This window comes from Crocuta crocuta, unplaced genomic scaffold, assembly GCF_008692635.1.
Source record: "Crocuta crocuta isolate KB4526 unplaced genomic scaffold, BGI_CrCroc_1.0 scaffold140, whole genome shotgun sequence".
NCBI lineage: Eukaryota > Metazoa > Chordata > Mammalia > Carnivora > Hyaenidae > Crocuta > Crocuta crocuta.
In genome coordinates this window covers 6671540-6694568 of record NW_027527775.1, presented here as the reverse complement: position 1 = coordinate 6694568, position 23029 = coordinate 6671540, and the positions used below count along the sequence as shown (strand labels likewise).

At 46.1% G+C, this 23029-nt stretch overlaps 1 protein-coding gene and 1 long non-coding RNA gene across 2 annotated transcripts in view; both read right to left on the bottom strand.

Moving 5' to 3' along the window:
- Nucleotides 1-11376, bottom strand: part of LOC144239181 (uncharacterized) — a 54139-nt gene extending 42763 nt beyond the window's left edge. Inside the window, exons 1-2 of the mRNA XM_077773187.1 lie at nt 11335-11376; nt 3383-3608 (exon numbers count right to left, since the gene is read on the bottom strand). Of these exons, the coding sequence (XP_077629313.1) occupies nt 3383-3608; nt 11335-11356 (248 nt within the window). The 5' untranslated portion in view covers nt 11357-11376. The remainder of the gene's footprint in view (nt 1-3382; nt 3609-11334) is intronic.
- Nucleotides 11377-22021: 10645 nt separating this feature from the next.
- On the bottom strand, nt 22022-22767 carry LOC144239361 (uncharacterized). The gene is made up of 2 exons (XR_013337397.1): nt 22413-22767; nt 22022-22175 (listed from the first exon to the last, which is right to left on the bottom strand). It is a non-coding gene; the product is annotated as an uncharacterized LOC144239361 (long non-coding RNA).
- Between the last annotated feature and the right edge of the window lie 262 nt (nt 22768-23029).

Here is a 23029-nt window from a genome sequence, read left to right as displayed (position 1 = left end):
CCCAAACCAGAATGCTCCCCTCCTCTTTTCCCAGCCTTGACTCCAAACTATGATTACTGGTTTCATTGTATATACTCTGGGTCAATCGTCCACAGAACTGGAGCGGGGGCATTTTACAAGAACTCTCACCAACCAAGAACAGAAATTACGATGCAGATAGAAAGTTCCCATGCATGTAACAGAAACACACACACACACACACACACACACACCCCTAAGACTGCTGATCAAAGAGAAAACACTAACTGTGATTCCTCCCATTTTTCATTCCCTGCGGGTCGCACAGTATGGGATGCATTAGTAGGAACGTCAGTCAGTCCTTTCATATTCTGTCCCCTCTGGATGCAAGTCTTCCCAAGTGATTAGGCGCCTGTGATGGCCTATCTGGACGGGGTTAGGGCTGGCATGCCATCCATATGCCCAATCTGATGGACCACTTGTGAGAACCCCTTGCCACACTTGATCCCTCATTTGCCAAATAAATACACATTTTGTCTCTTCTTCAACTGCCCCTGGGAAAAATAAAGCTTACCTCTACCCAATTAATTAGTAATTAATCCATATGAAACAATATATTTTCTCCATGTGAAACTTTTGCTTTTCTCTGGATACTACCTCCACACAGAGAAGACGGTGGGTCACCAGTTAATCTGTCTCCAGTGTCCCTGAAAAAGTGACATTTCTATTTACACTCACCCTGCAAGGAATCTGCTTGAATGACAAGCATTTCTGTAATGAGCTAACCATACCACTTCCATCAGATTTTCTATTAACGTAGCCGGAGGGAGCCCCTTAGGGAAGGATTCACTCCATTCTGGAGGCTAACTACCGTGACCCTGGTGGAGGTTCCGAGAAACTGCATATGTGAAAACTGTCCCATTTTCTTTAGATGCTCTCGTAAATATGGATTTTGTAAATACAAAATAGTTTAAGTGCAGCGGGACAGGTTTTGTTCCCGGTCAGCTCGGACAGCCACCTCTCCTCACACTTCAGGAGAATCGGGCAGATTCGTATTTGAATCCTATTATCGTTGCCTAAAGGAAACCAAACTAACCAGTTAATAACAGATGGTCTTGAAAGGGTCAATGAAAGAATATTATTGACTAAGAAAAAGTCTTTTAAGATGAATAAAAGTGTGTTAGACTATCCCAAAGCGTGTGTGGACATAGGTACCGATGTTGAAAGAACATCATTTTTTACCTTCTTGGAAGGCAAGCACCTCCACTGACCCACGCCACCTGCAGGCTGTCAGCTCCTTGCCGGACTCGGGTGAGAAGTAATAGAGCGCTGTGCCCAGCACTGCTGTGGCCCTAACGCAGCTCGGTGGGGGTGTGTTCTAGCAGCATATGGTGCCCCGGCTGGGCGGGGCTCGGGGGCAAGGCTGAGCCCTTCGCATTCTCTGGGATGGGTTGGAAGAAGCTACATTTCCCTGCATATCGGTTTGCTCCTCATGGTGGCTGCTCAGAGGCAAACCAAATAAAGTCCCCATAACAAAATACACTCTGTGCCAAGTGTGTATTTTTGGCAAGAATCTATGAAACCTCAGCCATGCGTCTTGTGCTCTTTGGCAGAAATCTCTCAGTTTTAAAACATTGTTAATGGGGCGCCTGGGTGGCTCAGTCAGTTAAGCATCCGACTTCAGCTCAGGTCATGATCTCATGGTTTCATGAGTTTGAGCCCCGCATCGGGCTCTGTGCTGACAGCTCAGAGCCCGGAGCCTGCTTCGGATTCGGTGTCTCCCTCTCTCTCTGCCCCTGCACCCCCTCAAAAAAACTTGCTAGTTATTGTCCTTAGAAACCATCACTTACTCCATCTTTGTGCTCATCTTCCGTTGTTTGAAATATCTAAGCATAAATTCGGATGAAGAGCGATCTCCTTAACAGGTTTGTCAGCAGATTTTAGTTTCCTCCATGATTGGACCCGACGGAAATAAAGTTGAATACCTGGTTTTTACTGTACACATCACTCCCACTCAGTCCCCAGGGACAGGGCACAGGAAACACGAAGCTGCACCCCCGAGCAGCCTTAGCCAGGGGAAAACTGCCACACGTTTGAAGCTCCAGGGACCTTCGCTGCCACTGACTCCAAGAAGGAGGGATCTGCCCCAGCCAGAACCCAGACCTGCCCTTTCCCCAGCACACCATGCTGTTTGCTCTCCTTGTGGTCTTCTGCGTCCCCCCCAGATCTTTCAGGACAGTTGGCTGAACTCACTGCTCTGTGTTGCTTTTCTTGCTCATCCTATCGCCCTTTCCATTTAGGGAATTTTACAGCATTACACACCATATTTACCTTTAGCAATTAAAAACCTTCATTTTTAAAAAATGTTTGTTTATTTTTGAGAGACAGAGAGAGAGAGAGCATGAGCAGGGGAGGGACAGAGAGAGAGGGAGACACAGAATCCGAAGCAAGTACCAGGCCCTGAGCTGTCAGCATACAGCCTGATGCGGGCTTGAACCCACGAACTGTGAGATCATGACCTGAAGCAAAGTTGGATGCTTAATTGACTAAACAACCCAGGTGCCCCCAAACCTTCTTGAATCATCCACAGTGTTTTCTCTTATGTTTTTCCAATTGAAAATAAGGGAAAACATTTTTCTACTTGGTATCTTTGTCCTCCACGTCAGCCCCAGCCTCCAGGAACAAACCTGCATTTTCAATTATTTTTTGAGGGCTGGGGAGGGGGGCGNGTGGTGGAGGGAGGGAGAGAGAATGAGTGGGGGAGGGGCAGAGGAAGAGAGAGCATCCCAATGGAGCCCAATGTGGGACTCAATCTCACAACCATGATTTCTTGACCTGAGCTGAAATCAAGAGCAGGACGCTTAACCAACTGAGCCACCCGGGCGCCCCTCGCATTTGCCATTTTAAAGGGCCTGCTGAAAATGGCTATAAAGGAACTCTCCCACCCACTGACCCAGCCTGCCTTTTGGGGAGGAAGGGTCCGGATCTGGCCGTTGGAATTCAGTTCCTGGGGTCAGCAGGCTGTGGAGGGCCATGTCTCCACTTCACTTTGTCTTCCACCAAGAGAATCTCTCCTCTTAGATCCTGTAGATCTAAGTCCCTGCTCTCATCGTCCTCTAAGACTCCCAGGTGTGAAGAGTAAGTGTTCATTTACTCACAAGATTTTAACTACAGTCCCCCCTTATCTGCAAGGAATATTTTCTGAGACGCCCAGTGGATGTCTGAAACCACGGATAGTACCAAACCCTCTACATAGTATGCTTTTTCCTACACATACGCACCTCTGATAAAGTTCAATTCATGCATCAAACGCAGTAAAAGATTAACAATAGTAGCTGATAATAGAACTGTAACAATATACTGTCATCAGAGTTACGTGAGAGTGGTCTCTCTCAAAATTCATTTATCAAAATACAGCACTCACCCTTCCCGTGGCGACATGAGATGATAAAACGCCAACACGAGGAGCTGAAGCGAGGTCACTGATGTGAGTTTTGGGTGGAGGAGGGTCGGAAGGGGGAGCACCCGCTCTGGCCCGAGGCTGACCGGGGTAACGAAGCTGCGGAAAGCCGAGCCGCGGGTGAGGGGACGGCTGTACCTGAGTCCAGGTGAAATCGATGATGTGCGCTTCGTCCTCAGAGGTGGCTGAGCTAAGGTAAGGTGAAAATGAAATCACCTGTGGCCAATATTCAGCCATCAGTTACTAGCTTTTTCTTTCCCTCGAAAAGAAGTACTTGCCACAGTATTGGGCTAAGTGTACAATGAAGGGCATGACATTTTGAGATACAAAGGGAAATAAAACCCTTCCGTGTTCAGAGCTCTCTTGCTCCGGCGGAGAACAAGACCATGAAGTCAACCCCATCCCTGCCTTTGAGAGCGCAGAGCCCTGGAGGGTTTATCAATGGGCATCCTGTACTGAGAGAGGCTGGAGCAGCCCCACTCACAGGAGCCAGTTGAGCTGGGCCCCTGACACCCCGGGAGCGGAAAGAACATGACAGGGGACAGCCCCCTGTGTACCACGAGCCTGAGCACTAGCTTCCCCCTCCCCCCATTTGGGAACCTTGGCAAAGATTCCTGGGCCTTCGCTTGGCATGCAGTGGGCAGAGCCGCCATCTTCAATGGTATGGCCAGCCTCTTCCACAGGCCTTGTCCCTGCCTGTTTGTGAGACCAGTGTGCCCACCCTGGACCCGGGGAGGGTGGGAAGCTGCCTGTGGTCATCTGCATCAGAGGCAACTGAAAGCTTCTCATCAAAAGCAATGCAGTTGGATCCCCAGATTTTGATGGCACAAGAAGACCCCACGTAGGCTGCTTGTTAGGTGTCCTAATCCAGTTCCACACTCCTCTGTCCCATTAAGAGGGGGACCTGAGTGTGTGAGCTGAAGGGACTTGCCCATTCCCACACAGGCAGAGCTTTCTGGCTCCTGGGTGGAATCCTGCAGAAACTCACCCACACCATCTCGTGAGGCCTCAGCCCTCAGAAGCAGGTGATATATGGATGACTTGTCTTTTTTCACCCAAGAAAGGTACTGAAAACATGGAACAGAAAGTACTTGCTTTTCCATCATTTTAAAGATGGTGATTTGGTCAGTTAAATGTTTGACTTTTGATTTCAGCTCAGGTCAGGATTTCAGGGTCATTAGATTAAGCTCTGTGTTGGGATCTACTCTGGGCATGGAATCTGCTTAAAATTCTCTCTCTCGGGGCGCCTGGGTGGCTTAGTCAGTTAAGCGTCCGACTTTCGCTTAGGTCACGATCTCGCGGTTCGTGGGTTCGAGCCCCGTGTCGGGCTCTGTGCTGACTGCCAGCTCAGAGCCTGGAGCCTGTTTCAGTCTGTGACTCCCTCTCTCTCTGGCCCTCCCCTGCTCATGCTCTCTCTCTCCTAGAAATAAAAAAAACAAAAAACAAAAAAACCTTTAAAATTCTCTCTCTGTAAATACATACATGCATACATAATTTTAAAAATTTTTAAAAAAGAGATTGATATAAAATCTCTTTATTTCTCTGTATTTTGTACTAACTTTTGAACAATTCCCTCGGGCAAGGGGTATTCTAGATACTGTTGGAGATTTTCCGAGAATAAGATACAGTTCCTGGTCCTATAGAATTAAAATTGAGCAGGACCAATGTGCACAGTTCTCTCTTTCTGGAATATTCTTCCACTCTCCATTTGGCCCGATTTAATCATGGTTCCACCTCAGCTGAAACGTATATTGCTCACGTGGGACTTTGGTGTCCCTACCCTAACCCAGACCAGATAGAAGTTATGGTCTCAGAGCCTTTTGTAGTCTTCCTTTTAAAATTCATCACGCCTATTTATTTCCTTAGCATTTCCTTTGTCTACCAGAGTACACATAACTCAGGGGCCAGGACCCCTCTCAGTGCAGACACCCACAGTGCCTAGCAGAGTGTGGGCCAGGTGGGGAGCGCTCAGCCTGGCTCTGGGCGGGAGGGCGTCTCAGAGGAAGTGACACAGAGCCATGGGAGCCTGGAGGAGAGGAGGGTTGTCTGGAAGAAGGTGACACAAGACTGGACCTTAGAGGGTAGAATGTGGAGAGGTGAGGAGGTCAGGGAATTTAGACAATGGCAAAGAGGAAGGCAAGCTCAAAGGGACGACTGACAATAACCACGACGGTACCATTTATCTTATGGGCACTATGTGTGAAGAACTTCACATTTATAGTGTCCTTTATTTGTTGTTGTTGGTTTTTTTTATTTCTAGGAGAGAGAGAGAGAGACAGCGTGAGCAGGGGAGGGTCAGAGAGAGAGGGAGTCACAGACTGAAACAGGCTCCAGGCTCTGAGCCACAGTCAGCACAGAGCCCGATGCGGGGCTCGAACCCACGAACCGCGAGATCATGACCCAAGCGAAAGTCGGACGCTTAACTGACTAAGCCACCCAGGCGCCCCTAGTGTCCTTTATTTGTTACAACAATCTGGGGGGGAAGGGAGTACGGAGCCATTTACAGATGTAGAAACTAGGGCCTAAAGAGGTCTGGCTCTTGTCAAAGTCACAGAGCTGGGGGCGGGGACGGGTAAAGGGCAGAGAAACCTGGAAAAGCAGGGTGCAGTTTGAGTTTTAAGGACCTGATGCCCTTCAAAGGGCTTTTAACCTTTAACCTATAATGCTACAGAGCCTTTGAAGATTTGTGAGCAGGCCTTGAAAAAGATGATTCTGGAAACCAGCGGAGGTGTGGGTGGGGAGGGGGGCCTGGGCTCTGAAGGAGTCTGTGGCGGGGAGAGGAGACACAGCGAGGAGGTGGGGCAGGAAACGAGAAGATACGCAGAGGTGAGGTAAAATGAACCAGAATCTGCTTAGAGAGCTGCGAGACGGAAAGTTAAAAAGGGCTCGGCTCGTAGGTTCCCTCCGGGCTGCCTGTTGACACACCCCGCCCGGCCGGCCGGCCTAGGACCGCGCTTGGGAGGCCGCCACCGCCAGGGTGGCTCTCGGGCGCCCTCTCCTGGAGAAGGAAGCCGCTGCCGAACTGTGCGGTCGGCAGAGCCCGCTGAGGCCGCCCCGTGGCCACTAGCGGGTCTTTCAAACAAACACCTGCTAGCAAGTTGTTACCCCGGGAGTGGACCCCGACTAATCGGCCTGTGCAGCGACAAAAGGCAAACTGCAAAAAAGGCAAACAGCGACAAAAGGCAAAAAAAGCAAACTGTTACATCTTCAACATATACTATCCCAGACTTAGCATTCTGACAACAGAAGAGAACTGTACTTGACTGAAAGTAGATAATATTTATTTGTGGAGGAAAAAAGAAGGCATAATTCTTCTGAGTAATATTAAATATGTTTAGAAGAATTAAAGGACTGAACTCGTGATCGATCTTCAGCGGCTAATGCTACCCAGAATCCTTCAGGCTGCCACCTATTGAGGTGTGCAGGGTTCGAGCAACTCAAAACTGTTGCATGTGGAATTTGGCAAAGATAACCAACCTCAGGAGAAGAGAACAGGACTGAATAGGTGGGATTCCTTCAGTGGGAAGTCTCCAGGGCTTTTATCACAGCCTGTGCCCCACAACCCAGCGAGGTGTCTACCTCCCCACCCAGTCAACCAACCTCCACATCCACTCTCAGGCCATATGCCTGGCCTGGGCCATTAAAAGCAGCTGTCCACGTGGGGAGAGCCAAATGGCAGCCAAGTAGTTTCAGAATGGTGGACAGCATGGTGGCTTTGGCCTGAGAAGAAAATTGGGGGCACCTGGGTGACTCAGTAGGTTAAGCATCTGGCTCTTGATTTCAGCTTAGGTCATGATCTCAAGGTTTGTGAGTTGGAGCCCCACATCAGGCTCCACACTGACAGTTCAGAGTCTGCTTGGGATTCTCTCTCCCCCTCTCTCTCTGCCCCTCCCCCACTCGTGTTCTCTCTCTCTCTTTCTCAAAATAAATACATAAACTTTAAAAAATAAAAGAGGGGCGCCTGGGTGGCTCAGTCGGTTAAGCGTCCGACTTCGGCTCAGGTCATGATCTCACGGTTCGTGGGTTCGAGCCCCCCATCAGGCTCTGTGTTGACAGCTCACTCAGAGCCTGGAGCTTGCTTCAGATTCTGTGTCTCCCTCTCTCTCTGACCCTGACCCTCCTCTGCTCATGTTCTCTCTCTCTCTCTCTCTCAGAAATAAATAAAACATTTTTAAAAATTTTTTTAAAAATAAAAAAAGAAAAGAAAAATGATAGTGGCCATCCAGGACCTACAGCTCTGGCCCCATTACCTTCTCATCTTCTCCCTTACTTAGCTTCCCTTGTTCCCTCAGCTCTAGATTTACTCCTTCCTTCCTGTTCGTCCAACATTTCAGGATTCAGGTACCTCAGATACTTTGTACTTACTGTTCCTTCTACTGCGAATGCTCTTCCCTGAAGTATAAGCAGTGCTCCCCTCACTTTCCTCCAGCCTTGGCTCAGATGTCATTATCAAAGCAGTCTCCTTTGATGAACCTATCTGAAATTGCACACCACATTCCTCCCCTACACCTCTCACACACACACACACACACACACACACACACACACTATTCCCCTTCCATGTTTCACTTTTCTCCATGGCCCTTATCATCTTTAAATATGACACTTTACTTGTATAGGTTATCTGCTCCCCTATCCCCAAGGCGTCGAGCTCCAGGAGAACAGGTATTTTGTTTTGTCATGTTGTCCACTGCTCTATCTCCTGTGCCAAGAACAGGGTTCAGCTTAAGGCAAACACTCAATAATTATGAGATGGGTTACTGTGGGTTCCTGGATTTGCGGTATCCAGGGTCTCCCAAATGGAGACAATGTGGTCAGCCTTGGGTGACTGGGTGGGGGCGGGCGCGAGGCCCAGGGAGATCTCTGCAGCCATTAATGACCTAGGTCTTTCCTCCCAGATCGTGGAGTCTAGTGGGAGAGTGAGAAAAAACTTTGCCTTTTACCTAGACAGGAGTTTTTAGAGTTGAAAAACCAAGACCTGTCCACCTTGGATTTTAGGTTTTGAAGGGACCTCTTTCTGAACAGCTGAGTGTGGTTCCCGTGGCTGTCTGCCTGTAGAGAAAGTCCTCAGGGGCCGGTGAACCTGCAGACAGCATGGCGAGCCTGGACCAGGAAGAGATAAGGGGAGCACATGGCTTCCCTCTTTGGTGCCACTCCCCACTCCTAGGTGCTCTCTTGCTGCTGTTAAGACTGACTGGCATGGGGGGTGCAGTCAGTTAGGCATCTGACTTCGGCTCAGGTCATGATCTCACAGTTTGTTGGTTTGAGCCCCACAGGCAGGTTTGAGCCTGCACTGACAGCTCAGAGCCTGGAGCCTGCTTCAAGTTCTGTGTGTGTGTCTCTCTCTCTGCCCCTCCCCTCTCACACTGTGTCTCTGTCTCTCTCTTAAAAATAAAATAAACATTAAAAAAAAAAAGACTGTCTGGCTTGAGCAAATTGCTTGACTTCTCCTGAGCATCCATTTTCTCATCTGTACAGTTTTTTCAGGTGTAAAATCAGGTTAACAATAACAGTCCTGGCAAATCAAATAAGACATAAACAAAGTTTGAGTTTCAAAGTGTCAGGAAAGGAAATATCTATCAATGAAGGCCACTTGCACAGGGCAAAATGTCATATCTAGCCAAATGCGTGACACAGATATTTGCTTTGAGGTACAAACAGGACAACAAGACTAACTGTCCGGTAATGAAATTACATATGTCCTTTCTCTAACTGTAAAATGGAACACATAGTTCTCTATTGGTTAGGAAAACAAACAAACAAACAAACAAACTTAAAATCGGCAGAAATAGATAAGCAAACACTTGTACCACCAACAGGTCAAGTACCAAATTTCTAATTTGTACAAAGGCATTTTTCTGTTAACAGATCCAACGAGGAACCACCAGATGGTCAGGGCCAGGTCAGGGTCAGGTCAGGGTCAGGTCAGGGCCAGGTCAGGGCCAGGTCAGGGTCAGGTCAGGGCCAGGCTTGGGCAAACCTGGAAAATGTCTCCACCAATTTTCATCACGCTCCCCTCAGCCCCGCCCTCACTCTGTGCCCACCGTGGTCCCTCTGTGTCCCGTGTGTTCCTACAAGCCTGGAGACTGGAAGTGGGCTGAGGACCCCTCTTCCCAGGAGACATGTCAGGCCCATGATGGTGAATTTCCAGAACTTGCCCCCCTCCTCACCAAACCAGGCAATCTTGCTGCCCCAGGCACGGCCTCTCAGTCCATGTCAACTCAAGAGTCCGCGGGTGTCCCCAAAGTCCTGTTGTGGTTGAACTCAGATGCACACTGGCTTTAAGGGCCTTCCCAGGGCCCCCCCCCCCATGCTTATAAAAAGTGTTATAAGCCTGGTTGTGGGTGAGAAACATCTCTGCAGCTTCTAGAACACACTAGAGAACAAGGCCCACCCAGAACCACTAACACGGGCCCAGCTGGTGTGCAGGGGGGTTAGGAAGCCTGGCTTACGACACCCCCGGCACCTCTTCCAGCACACAAGGCCCCCTGTCGGGGTGCTCTCTCCCACCTCAGCCCTCCCCACTCTCTCCCCACACCCATGCCAACGCCCCAGTGCTGGTGTTCCCTGAAGGCTCCTCACCATTTCACGCCCTCAGGGTTCTGTACGCCCTTCTGTGGGTCTGGACCTAACCCCTCAAGGTGTGTCCCCAGAGGGACAGTGCCAGCCTCATCTGGGAACCCAGAGTCACAGAAGCAGAATGCACATTTCAGCAAGATCCCAGATGATTTATACAAACCTTCATGTTTGAGAAACACTCTAGATCCTTCCCTGGGCTGCACCCCTGGAGAATCCACACTCACGCTTGGACCCCTAGATCCCTAGCTCAAGGAGCCTCTTTTCAGCCAAGGCCAAGCCTTTCCCAACCTCGCCCTACTCGCTCCCTCCCCTGGAAGGAAGGAATCCCTCCCTCCTTCCTGCGACCACTTCCATAGCACCCAAGAGCTGGAACCAATAATTCCCGGTACCTGCGTTACCCAGGATTAGGATCAAACAAAACCACCTAGCTGCTGGCTTCATGAAATACAAGTGCCCAGAAGAAAAGGCTGTGAACCAACTGAACAGTTTACTTACAAAACTCCCAGCTCGTGCAGGAAGAGTGGCCTCAAACCCCTTACTTCTCTGTGTCCACCCATCCAGAGAAAGCAATGAAGGCAGAACTCTGCCCAATTCCAATCGATTCCACCTTGCAAGACTCACCTTAAAATCACCCAGCCCAGGCCCTGAGGCCATATGAATACCTTTCTCTAATTTCCTTTTCTGAGAAGTGGCTAAGACAATCAGGGTGATGTCTCCTTGCAGGAGATCAAAGGAACTTGGCTTTGTTCAATCAACAAGTTTTTTCCGGTGGTCTTTTAGATAGTCAACAGGCAACACACTCATTACAGAATATTGCAATTATTTATTTGAGCAGTATATATCACCCTTGCCACTACCTTGCCACTGCCTCCTTCCTGAGTACACACACACACACACACACACACCATAGACCAGCACACAGAGTATCAAAACAATAGAATGGGCCAAAAATCTGAGTCAGAGGCAAGAAGAGTGGGAAAAAGAGAGAAGAGAAGGAAGGGCCAGGGGTTGGGAAGAGAGAACAGTGCAGAGAGGAGAGGCCTGTCACCATCAGGAAAAGAAACAGTCCCATGCTCAGGCTTCCGGGGCTCCTAGTCGGCCCTCCTCCACGCCCTTCTCCCTGGAGAAGCTCAGGACAATGGGATTGAATACTGTAGAGGACCTAGGTTCAAATCCAGACAGCCAGGGTGAATTTCAAGGATGCAATATTTAACTTGAAACTCAAGTTAAAGACTCTTTTGTATATTCTGTATATTTTTAGAGATGGATTATTTGTACTTGACCTCAACTGTATATATATGTAATAAAATATAGTATATACATAGGAGCTGGGCTACCTTTGTGTAATATTGTTTCCATCTCTCCAATGTTTATGGGGTCTCTCTCTCTCTCTCTGTCTCCAGTTCTCCAGAGCTACCAAAGACAGAGAAAATCTAGTAAATATTAGATAATAGAGACAAAAGGAACTTTTGAGCTTATGTTGGAAGGACAGAAGCAATAATAATTGCTGAGCATTTCAAGTTTCTATGACCTGAGTATGAAGAAAATTTTCTTAGGTTTATCCAAAACTTTCTTGCTAATCCAAATATGAAAATATTATCAGGTAATTTTCATCACTGACATATTAACTATTGTGAACAAATTACCCACAAACTTAGTAACTTAAGGCAACATTTATTTCCTCACTTGGTTTCTGAGGATTAGGTTCTGAGAGCGACTTAGCTGAGTGGTTCTGGGACTCTCATGAGGCCTCAGTCAGGATGCTGGCTGGGGATGCTATCATCTGAAGGTTTGACTGGGGCTGGAGAGGTCACTCGCATAAGGTCCATTCATATCACTGTTGGCAGGTCTTGGTATCACATGGACCTGTCTATAAGACTGCCCACGACATTCTCCAGAGTAGGCCATCCAAGAGAAAGAACAAAGGGAAGATACAGTGACTTATGATCTGATCTTTAAAGTCACACACTGTCACTTCTGTTTTAGTCTATCTATTAGAAGTGACTTACTAAGTTCAACCCACACTCAAGCACAGGGGAATGAGGCTCCACCTTTTTAAAGGAATGTTAAATATTCATGGACTTAATTTGAACTGTCATATTCCTCCCATATGCAAAATACTCTCATCCCTCCCAACACCTCCCAAAAGTCTCAACCCTGTACAGCATCAGCTCAAAGTCCAGGATGGTCACCATTTAAATCAGTACAGGTAATTCTACTTAAGTGCAGGCTTTAAGTACAAATCTTCAAGTATGGTTTCTATCTGTCTGAGGTCCTGTGAACTATAGACACTCTCTGAAATATCTATCAGTTATTCATCACTATGTAGAAGTTATTCTCCAACTTATTAGTTTAAAGGAATGAACATTCATCGTTTCAGTTTTGGTGGGTCAGCAATTCAGAAATTGTTTTTCTGGGTGGGTCTGAGTCCATTTCTTTCATGAGATTTCAATCAAGGTATCAGCGGGGTCTGAGTCACTGGAGGCTTGAGGAGGTTGGAGGAACTCAGTGACACAGCTGTTGGCTGGAGGCCTCAGTTTCTCACCACGTAGACCTCTCCAGATTGTTTAAATGTCCTCATGGTAGGGCAGTTAGCCTTTCCCATGGTAAGTGATCCATGAGTGAGCAAGCAGGATGGAAGCCATGATGTTCGTATGACCCAGTCTCAGAAGCAACAGTCCGTCACATCTGCTGTGTTTATTTGGTCTCACAGGACAACTCTGAGATGACATGGAGGGGATTACACGAGAGCATGAATTGAGGTGGCCGGGCTCATTGGGGGCCATCTTGGAGACAGGCCAACCCACCTGCTAATGAATTAATGTCAGAAGCCGGACTTAGGATCACTGTCAGAAGCTGAAAATTCTTGTCTGCTTTTGCCACTCTTCATAGGATCTTTATACGTAACAAAATTTCTGGGTACCATGAAAATAAGGATCTTAGGTAATAACTGATTCAACCAGATGAATGATGATGACAGATTGATAAAATGACCGAGAGTTTGTGTCTGAAAATAGCCCACAGAAATGGAGGCATTGCAGACATACGTCTATCTGAGAGGGCACTCTGAAGTCTTGTGAGCCTGGCAACTGTAAATTCTACTTCTGGCAATGCAGACTTGGGAAAATCACTGGATTTCTCTATACCTCGGTTTCCTCAACCTCAAAAAAAGCACAGTAATGGGGCACCTGGGTGGCTGAGTCAGTTAAGCATCCTACTCTTGATTTTGGCTCAGGTCATGATCTCATGGCTCATCAGTTTGAGCCCTGTGTTGGGGTTCTGACAGAGTGGAGCCTGGTTTGGAGTCTCGCTCCCTCTCTCTCTGACCTCCCCCCACAAATAAATAAATTAACTTTTAAAAAGCACAATAATTGCTTCTTTGATGAAGTTTTGGGTTTTTCGTTTTATTTTGTTTTGTTTTTAGAGAGAGAGAGTGCATGCGTGAGCAGGGGAGAGGGACAGAGGAAGGGGGAGAGAGGGAAAGAGAGAGAGGGAGAATCTTAAGCAGGCTCCATGCTCAGCACAGAGCCCAGCCTGAGGCTGGATCACACAACCCTGGGATCATGATCTGAAACAAAATCAAGAGTCAGATGCTCAACTGACTGAGCCACTCAAGTGCCCCATTCTCTGATGAATTTTTATGGGAATTCAAACTTGTATTTGTAAGCTAAATAGCAATTATTAATCAATTGATAAATAGTAACTATTGTAAAGATTATTTCACATTTTATGATATTCTAGGGTAATCATCTGAGTTGATGTCTTTGGGTTTTTGAAGAGACACTTATAAATGTGTGAAAAAGTTCATTCTCTCCTATTTAATAATGCATATAATAACCACATTTCAGAAAACTAATACAAAAGGATAAGCTCCTCCATTACCTTGCAACTCTAACTTAATCCCCATCTTTCCTTTTAGACTTCTTCTCTGCGCACTTTTCCCACACTGAAGTCAGAGCGCACATCAAGTCTGCTTCTTGTTTCTTTCGCTTGTTATCTTAATACAGAAACATCTTACGGAGTCTGACACAGAAGCTTGTTCATGTGTGTCACACTCAGAGCAGTGAGCAGGAGAGGGAGGGGACCTGGTGGAAGGAGGGAAGTCGTGGGCCAGTAAATGCTCAATGATGCTGTGTCATGATCAGCTGAAGTTCCAAGAAGCAGAGGGTCCTACAGGGTGACAGAGACTCATGCGGGGGGGACAGTAGGAGGTACTAAGAGATTCTGGAAGTTGTGGTCTGAGGACGAAAAGTGTGTAACCAATCTTCAGTTCAATTCCTCTTCTATAAATCATACATGTTGCGTGCACCTTCCATTACAAGGTTGCTAGAAAGGTAAGTGAAATTAGCATATATAAAGTGCCCAGCACCCATGAGTCAGGATAGAGGATTTCCCAAAAAGTGTTTAGCAGCCTAGTTATTCCTAACAGACTTCTTTATTTTTTTAATTTTTTAAAGTTTATTTATTTATTTTGGGAGAGAGAGACAGTACACTAGCTGGGGAGGAGCAGAGATAGAGGGAAAGAGAATCCCAAGCAGGCTTTACACTGCCGGTGCAGAGCCCGATGCGGGGCTTGAACTTACGAACCGTGAGATCATGACCTGAGCTGAAATCAAGAATCATACACTTAATCAACTGAGCTACCCAGGTGCTCCCAAACTTCTATTTCTTTTTAATTTTGCTTTTAAGCAATCTGCACACCCAGTGTGGGGCTCGAACCCACAATCCTAAAATAAAGAGTTTCATGCTCCTTTGACTGAGCCAGCCAGATGCCCCCTTAACAGGCTTTTTTTTTTTTTTAATTTTTAAACCTTTTTTCATTTTTGAGAGACAGAGACAGATCATGAATGGGGGATGGGGCAACAGAGAGGGAGACCCAGAATCCAAAGCAGGCTCCAGGCTCTGAGCTATCAGCACAGAGTCTGATGTGGGGCTTGAACTCACCAATCACGAGATCATGACCCGAGCTGAAGTTGGATGCTTAACTGATTGAGCCACCCAGGGTCCCCCAACCTTAAGAGGCTTTTATTTTTAATTAAATAATTAATATTTTTTGAGAGAGAGAGGGAGCCTGCGAGCAGGGAAGAGGGGCAGAGGGAGAGAGAAGGAATCTTAAGCAGCCTCCATGCCCAGTGCAGAACCCAATGGTGGGCTGGATTCCATGACCCTGGGATCATGATCTGAGCTGATACCAAGTTTGATTCTCAACCAAATGAGTCACCCAGGGGGTCCTGACAGACTTCTTAAACATAGATTTATGTCCTAATATTCCAGGACTAATTTCTATAATACAGGAAAGTCCTTCTGGGCAGCAGGTCAGGGTGGGGAGGCTCATTAACCAAAACCACTGAAAGGAAACACCTAGGGGCAGGATGCAGGGAAGAGTTGGCTAGGCGACAGCGCAGCCCCACCTCCAGGGGGCAGCAGCTGCTGGGCTCAGGGTCGCTCTGTGGGACTGTAGCCCAGGGTTGCCACGTGACTGCTCCAGCGCATTTTATCCACCTCGTCGGGATTACTGTGCTCTCCCACAGGAGCAAAATGATGCTACTACCATGTCGTTGGACATGTACACACACAGAAATCGACGGCGGTTAGGCGACGGGATTCCTGGTGTAGGGACAAGAGCTATTTTCTGCCTTAAATCCCTAGCTATTGGAGGTTATTTAATTGTAAAGGTTAAAATACATTTGGGGCGCCTAGGTGGCTCAGTGGGTTAAGCAACCAACTTCGGCTCAGGTCGTGATCTCACAGTTGGTGGGTTCGAGGCCCGCATGGGGCTCTGTGCTGCCAGCCAGCTCAGCCTGGAGCCTGCTTCAGACTCTGTATCTTCCTCTCTCTTTGACCCTTCCCTGCTCATGCTATCTCTCTCTCTCAGAAATAAATAAAACATTTTTAAAAATACATTTAATTTATAAATTACATAGAAAGTACACACGGACATACAAAACGCTTCAAGGAGTCCTCCGCCAGAGCGGAAAACCCATTTACCTTTTTTCAGCCCAGTGGTTGCGGTCCTGTTTGACCGGGAAGCTCTGTTTTCCACATCAAGGGTGTTAACACCCTACGCAGCACACGTTGAAATGCATCAGTGAAAACAACAGAATGCTATTATTGCGTCATTTCCGAGCCCCACCCCCACCCCCCGCGGTGTCCCTGCAATGGTGCTGATGGGCCTCCGCCACCTGCCATCCTTTGAGGACCTGATTCCCCACCTCTCCTCACTGCTCGCCTCTCAGGGAAGAGGTCTGGCTACCATATTACAGCTTAATAAGTGTGAGTTTCCCCCGAATCCTTGGAATATAGATCTTAACTACTTCTGTAACAATCGCCTTATGTCAGCAGCTTCATGAGTATGTGAAAGACAGAGAAATACCTCCTCTAACGTACTAACCTGAGTACATTTGGGGTTGGTGGAACACAGCAAATTGCACCGTGCCCTACGCCACGAGTGAGTGGTGCTGTGAGGAATTACAATGGCAATGCTGTATTTTTCACTTCTCTTTCTTCTTCTTTACTAGTCTGTGAACATGGAGAACAGGGTGTGGCAGCCTTAGGGGCCTTATCTGTAAAGCGAGCAGAATAATATTTATCTTGCAGAATTTTGTCAGCCGGATGTTTGAATGATCAAATGAAAAAGTGAATGTGTGTAAAGTGCTGAAAACAATACCAGATCTCGTAGCAATACTCACTAAATGCCAGCTATTGGTATTATTTCTACACTTCCTGTTCCCATCAAACTCTTGGAAGATGGAAAAAGTCGTGGATCTTAAGCGTGTGCAGTCACTAGAGTAAGTCACAGAACCGCAGTATCTATAGCTGGTTGAAATGTTTTAAGGGATTGAAAAGGTTCTTAGAAATTCTCTTGCACAGGTGACAAAAAGAGAAACGGAGGCCGAGGGGGGAAAAAACGAAGCAATTTGCCTATGTGTTTCACAGGAGCATGAATTACCAACACCCAACATTTGGATCCCACACTAAGAGCTCAAAAACCTCACTAAAAAGTTAAAAACTGAACAGGACTTCCATCTGAAGTGAACACGTCCACAAATCTTCTCTTTGCACGTTTCCAAGGATCCTTGTAACTTAACGCACATTTGCGCAGTGAATAGCAAATCCGAATTTACTAAGTGATCTGCTGCAAGCGTTTCCAGTATTTTGTGTCAATCCCTGCTTGCTCCTCTTTCAGGCAACAGGTTTTCTTCAAGCGTTGCAGGAACAGGGCAGCAAAGCCTCCGCCCATCTCACCACTAGATGGCGCGACACCCGCTCCGGGGAAGCCGTGGCCTGTGCGGGAGGCGTAGCTGGCGGAAGGGAGAAGTTTAACGTCCTGGTTCCATTTTAATTGTTCATACAAGGACATGAAAGCAGATGAATTCAATTTGCCATTATCTCGCATCCTTAAGTCTAATTGAATCTGATAAAAATAGAGCAGAGCTGGAGGAGTGGCTGCCAGCCCAGCATCTCTGGCCTGTCTTACAGGGAAGATCCTGACAGAAGGCAGTCTCCAAGCTCTAGACGCCCCCACAACACAAACAGGAAGCAAACACATTCTGGATCTTCTAAGAAAAAGCCCACCACTGTACTACTATTATAGACACCAGGGGAGCCGAATAATGGGAGCTGGTGAAGGAGGACCGTTTCTAGAAGAACTTAAATATAAGAGGCTATGTGCGGGGATAAGGTGGGGAAATGAAAGGTGACAGCACGTGGAATGTCTAGCAAAAAGAAAACAAATGCATCCACACCAACAAAGTGTGGAGAATTAGTGTGGCTTGGAGTGCAGCTCAGAGTTACAAAATGTCAAGGCTGGAAGGGGCTTTGTAAGGAAGCAGGACTGGGCCTGAGAAGGAAAGAACTTTCTGGAAACCACATGGATCATGAGCAAGAACTTTCTGGAAACCACATGGATCATGAGTGGCAGACAGGCACCAGACCTGCGTTTGTGCTAACCTGTACTCTTTCCACCAAACCGCGTGGCCCCTTAAAGGCTCGCTGAAAACCTTTCATAAAATCCCAGGAAAGCCACGTAGAAGCGCCCTCCCGCCGCCTCCCTGCAGGCACATGTGCGCACACCCACCGTCCGAACAATACAGGAAATTGAAGGAAGCCATCTGAAACTCCAGCGGCGGCAGCGGCCAACGCAGATAACATATCAAACGAAAAGCTGGAAATCAGCACCGTTCACATTCACACAGGAAGCCCCAACTCAAGCTGTTTGACCCTATTTAGTAATCAGTTCCAGGCTCACGAAAGAATGCCGGAACAAAAACCAAAGGCAAAAAAAAAAAAAATTCCCCCAAGAACAACAACAAATGCCACACCCACAACCTTTTTCCTTGGGAAGAAGAATGATTCCAAGAAGTTTCAAGAGAGGCCCATCTAGTTTACAGAGTTTTGCGGGAAATTTGGTGACTATTCTGTGATGCCATTGTCTTCCCCAGCCCAGGGAGGGGGCATGCCAAGGCGGGCACTGAGATAATTCGGATGCATCAAAGCCATACTTGACCTCAATTGTGCTTATATTTTAGGTGAAAGTATTTTGGGTATAGACAATTCCGGTGATTAGCAGATGTATTGGTGTGATAGGAAGTGCTGGCAGGTATGTGGCCACCACCCACTTACATACCTGCACCCTAACTAACCTTCCTGAGCCTCCTTCTAAAGGGATCACTGTTACCTCGGAGGAGAGCTCTGAGGAGACCATGAGAGAAGATGTCCTATGTCACAGAGAAGCCTCTGTGAATATCAGTCTCCTTCCTTCAGTTTAATTTTCCAATCCACTTTGTCATGCACACGGTGAACGTGGCCTTCAGCAAAGAGGGAAAAAAAAAATGCCTCATTTTCTTTGGAGCCACTGCTGAATTCTTTCAAGTCTTACCCAGGCCAGTAGCTCTCTGGACATTTCGGTCTCAAAACCCACTGACCCTCTTAAAAATTGAGGACTCTGAATGTTTCTTAAAAAAAAAAAATGTGGGCTATCAATATTTACCATATTAGAAAGTAACACAGAAATTTTAAATATATTTGAGTGGAAATAATAATGCATTACATATTAATGTAAATTATGACCAGTAACTATTTTCTAAAACAAAATATTTAGTGAGAGTGATGTCATTTACATCTTCAAATCTCCTTAATGTCTGGCTTGATTAAAAAAAAAACAGCTGGATTCCCGTATCTACTCTGCTTCGTGTAATTTCTTGCTTTGGTAGAAGCCTAGGAAGAAAAATCAGCCTCTGTATGAGGGAGGAGTATTTTTAATAGTTTTTAAAGATAGGTGCACATATTCCCTGATAGTACACCCAAACTCGCTAAGTGCTAGTTTCTCTAAAGTTAATTTTACTGTGGAATCTGGAACCTTATCAATGAACTTTAAAAAATTCTCTTACATGAAATCCATTGATCTATTTTGCACTTTCAATGGTTCTTTCATGCATGCATGCTTTTGCAACATTTGGAAAATACTGGCTCGCTGAGTTATGTAGATCTTCCAAATTTTGACCTATTTTATTACACATGCAAAAAAAATCACATTAATATATTGCCACCAATCTCCTCACAATAATTTCTATAAGGAAGCTGTCGAGCTCAGTGTGATGCACACAGGTTTTCTCTAATTCTTTCTTGAAAGTTAAAATTTTATCATTGACAACTGATACTGTCCGTTGTTTTACTGGAGGGGACAGGCTCACTTTGTTCATTCTGACAAAATATCTGTCAAATATCCAAGTCTAAATGACCATAGTTTGTCTTCCATTCTTTAGAGTGTCAAAGAATAACGGTGTTCCGTGGGGAATGAAAGGCTAGTTGGGCTCACTGTTCAATTGGTCAGCATTTTTCCTCAAGAAAACCAACACCCTTCATTATTCAGCAGAAATGCCTTATGTGTATTTTCCATTTCATCACAGAGAATATTAAATGCACATGTACTCAAAGGACAAGATTTAAGAAAATTAATAATTTTTAATGATTTATCAAGGACAGTCCTTTTTTTAAAAAAAGATTTTATTTTCAGGTAATCTCTACACCCAACAGGGGGCTAGACCTACAGCCCTGAGATCAAGAGTCACAAGCTCCATGGAATGAGCCAGCCAGGTGCCTCTTGCAGACATTCTTTTTTGGTTTTTTAATTTAAATTTTAGTTAGTTATCATACAGGGCAGTATTGGTTTAAGAGTAGAACTCAGTGATTCATCAGTTCTTTATAACACCCAGTGCTCATCCCAACCAGTACCGTCCTTTAGCCCAGCACCCATCTAGCCCATCCCCCCTCCCCTCCAGCAACGCTCCGTTTGTTCTCTTTCATTAAGAGTCTCCAGTGGTTTGTTTCCCTCTCTTCTTCCCCACCCCCTTCCCCTGTGTTCATCTGTTTTGTTTCTTAAACTCTGCATATGAATGGAATCATACAGTATTTGTCTTTCTCTGGTTGACTTATTTTGCTTAGCATAATACCTTCTAACTCCATCCATGTCATCGCAAATGGCAAGATTTCATTCATTTTGATGGTTGAGTAATATCCCATTGTGTGTGTGTATGTGTATATCACATCTTCTTTACCCATTCATCAGTCAGTGGACATTTGGGCTCTCTCTGTAGTTTGGCTATTGTTAATAATGCTGCTATAAATATTGGGGTGCAGGTACCCCTTTAAATCCACATTTTTGTATCCTTTGGGTAAATACCTAACAGTACAATTGCTGGATTGTAGGGTAGTTCTATTTTTAGTCTTTTGAGGAACCTCCACACTGTTCTCCGGAGTGGCTGCACCAGTTTGCATTCCCACCAACAGTGCAAGAGGGTTCCACTTTCTCTGCATCCTCACCAACACCTGTTGTTTCTTGTGTTGTTAATTTTAGCCATTCCAACAGGTGTGAGGTGGTATCTCATCATGGTTTTGATTTGTTATTTCCCTGATGATGAGTTATGTTGAGCATCTTTTCATATATCTGTTGGCCATCTGGATGTCTTCTTTGGAAAAGTGTCTATTCCTGTGTTCAGCCCATTTATTAATTGGGTTATTTGTTTTTTAGGTGTTGAGTGTGGTAAGTTCTTTACAGATTTTGGATACTAACCCTCAAGGACGTTCTTAAATGAAACTGGAATCTGTTTTCCTGTGAGTATGTGGTGAAAACTTGGCGCCATGCGCCGAGGAGGTAGCCATTCTGCCCTCTATTGCTTTTGCATCATCAGTAGAAATAGCACCACAGTGAAAAAGTCAACCACTTAATATTCATATGAAAATAGTTTTTACCTTATAGACCCTCTGAAAGGGTCTCAGTTCTCCAAACCCAGTGAACTCTGGCTACTCTTTCTTCTATTGCAGCACTCAATGGAATGATAGTATCTCTGAGTCTGTGAGGTAAAAACTATTTTCATATTAATATTAGAATATTTGTTCCCCAAGTTCTTGCTTTATAATTGATTCTACCCTCTATTTTTAACAGTAATAAATGATTTGACATATCTACTACATGCCAAACACTATTCTAAACATGAAAAATACAGTAGTCAACAGGATAAGCAAGTCGTTGCTCTCATGGCCATTATATTCTAAGACAGACGATAAACTTGTAAATAAATGAATGCATGAGACACAAGTTCTATAATGATTAAAAATAGGCTGATGTGACCAAAGGTGAGCTTGTAGTGATGGTGGCTCCAAAATGAGGGGTGTCAAGTTTGTGCTCCGTTGTGAATAATGGTAATTCATGGGTAGAAATGAAGCCAGTAGACTGGCTGGGGTAAAATTGGAATCCACCTGGAAATCTGGGATAGGGAGGGAGGATGGTTCTCTGTGTTTGAAAGGAGTGCCATGTTTTCCTTCCTCAGGAGGATGGTACCTCACCAGCCTTCTGGCAGAAACAGCAGGGCAGCGGCTGCTATGGGATCGCTGATGTTACTGGTTGCTGCTTGTTGTTTCTAGAGGCTTCCAGGAGAAGGGGCAAGGAGGGAAATGGGTTTATCTGTAATAAGAAGTTTTGGTTGTCCTGGTTGTGATACCCAGCCAATATCAGCATCCAAAGGGTGGCTATCACTTTTTTTAAGTTTATTTATTTATTTTGAGAGAGAGCACAAGCAGGGAAGGAACAGAGAGAGAGAGGAAGGATCCCAAGCAGACTCTGCACTGTCAGTACAGAGCCTGCTGCGTGGCTGGAACCCATGAACCAGAAGATCATGACCTGAGGGGAAATCAAGAGTCGACATTTAACCGACTGAGTCACTCAGGTGCCCCCGGCTGTCACTCCTGATTGACAGTATTCCAAATCCATGTCTAGAGCCCGCTAACAATTTTCACATCAGAATTCACCTAAGCCAGCTATCTGGGGGCGAAATCAAACGAATGAACATAAAAACAAAGAAATCACATAAAATTCAAAAGAAGGGCTTGTACGTGGAGGAAATACCATGCCACTCACTTGAGCGAGTTCTGTAGAATCAGTTCTCGGCCTGTGTTTCTCTCCCCTTTACCCTAGAAAGACGTCCCTGCTGCTCCTGCTGGAGGAATGTGTCCTCTGCGTCTCCAGGGCCCGTTTTCCCGTGTTTTCCTCTGCAGAAGCTCCTCTCACTAGTCCAGGGGAAGCGTCCGTTGTCTCCTGGAACTCCACCTTTCCCTCCTCCCCCCTGTGAGCTGGCTCCTCTGAGTCAGTGCCTCTCCCCCCACACTGCACAGAAGAGCGTGATTTTGTTTCCTGAGTTACACGCTTTTCCTGTAAGTATGAATTACTGTAACCCCGGCACAGGTATGTGTATTTTACCTCTTCCGTGTGACCTTTCTCTTTCGGCCACTTCATGGTTTTCAGAAGGGACATACCGGACAGGCCGCAGGTCTCTGTGCACAACACTTCACTTTACACAGATGGTATACAGTCGACTTACAAAGTGACAAATGTCTCTGCTCTCGAAGTGCCTGTCCAAGGCCATTCAATCTCCTCTACCCATGAAATCAGAGCAGATTCCCCTTTCTTCGTAAAGCGTACAATTCTGGAGGGCAGGGACTACTGTTTGTCACCATAGCCCTACAACCACAGCCTTA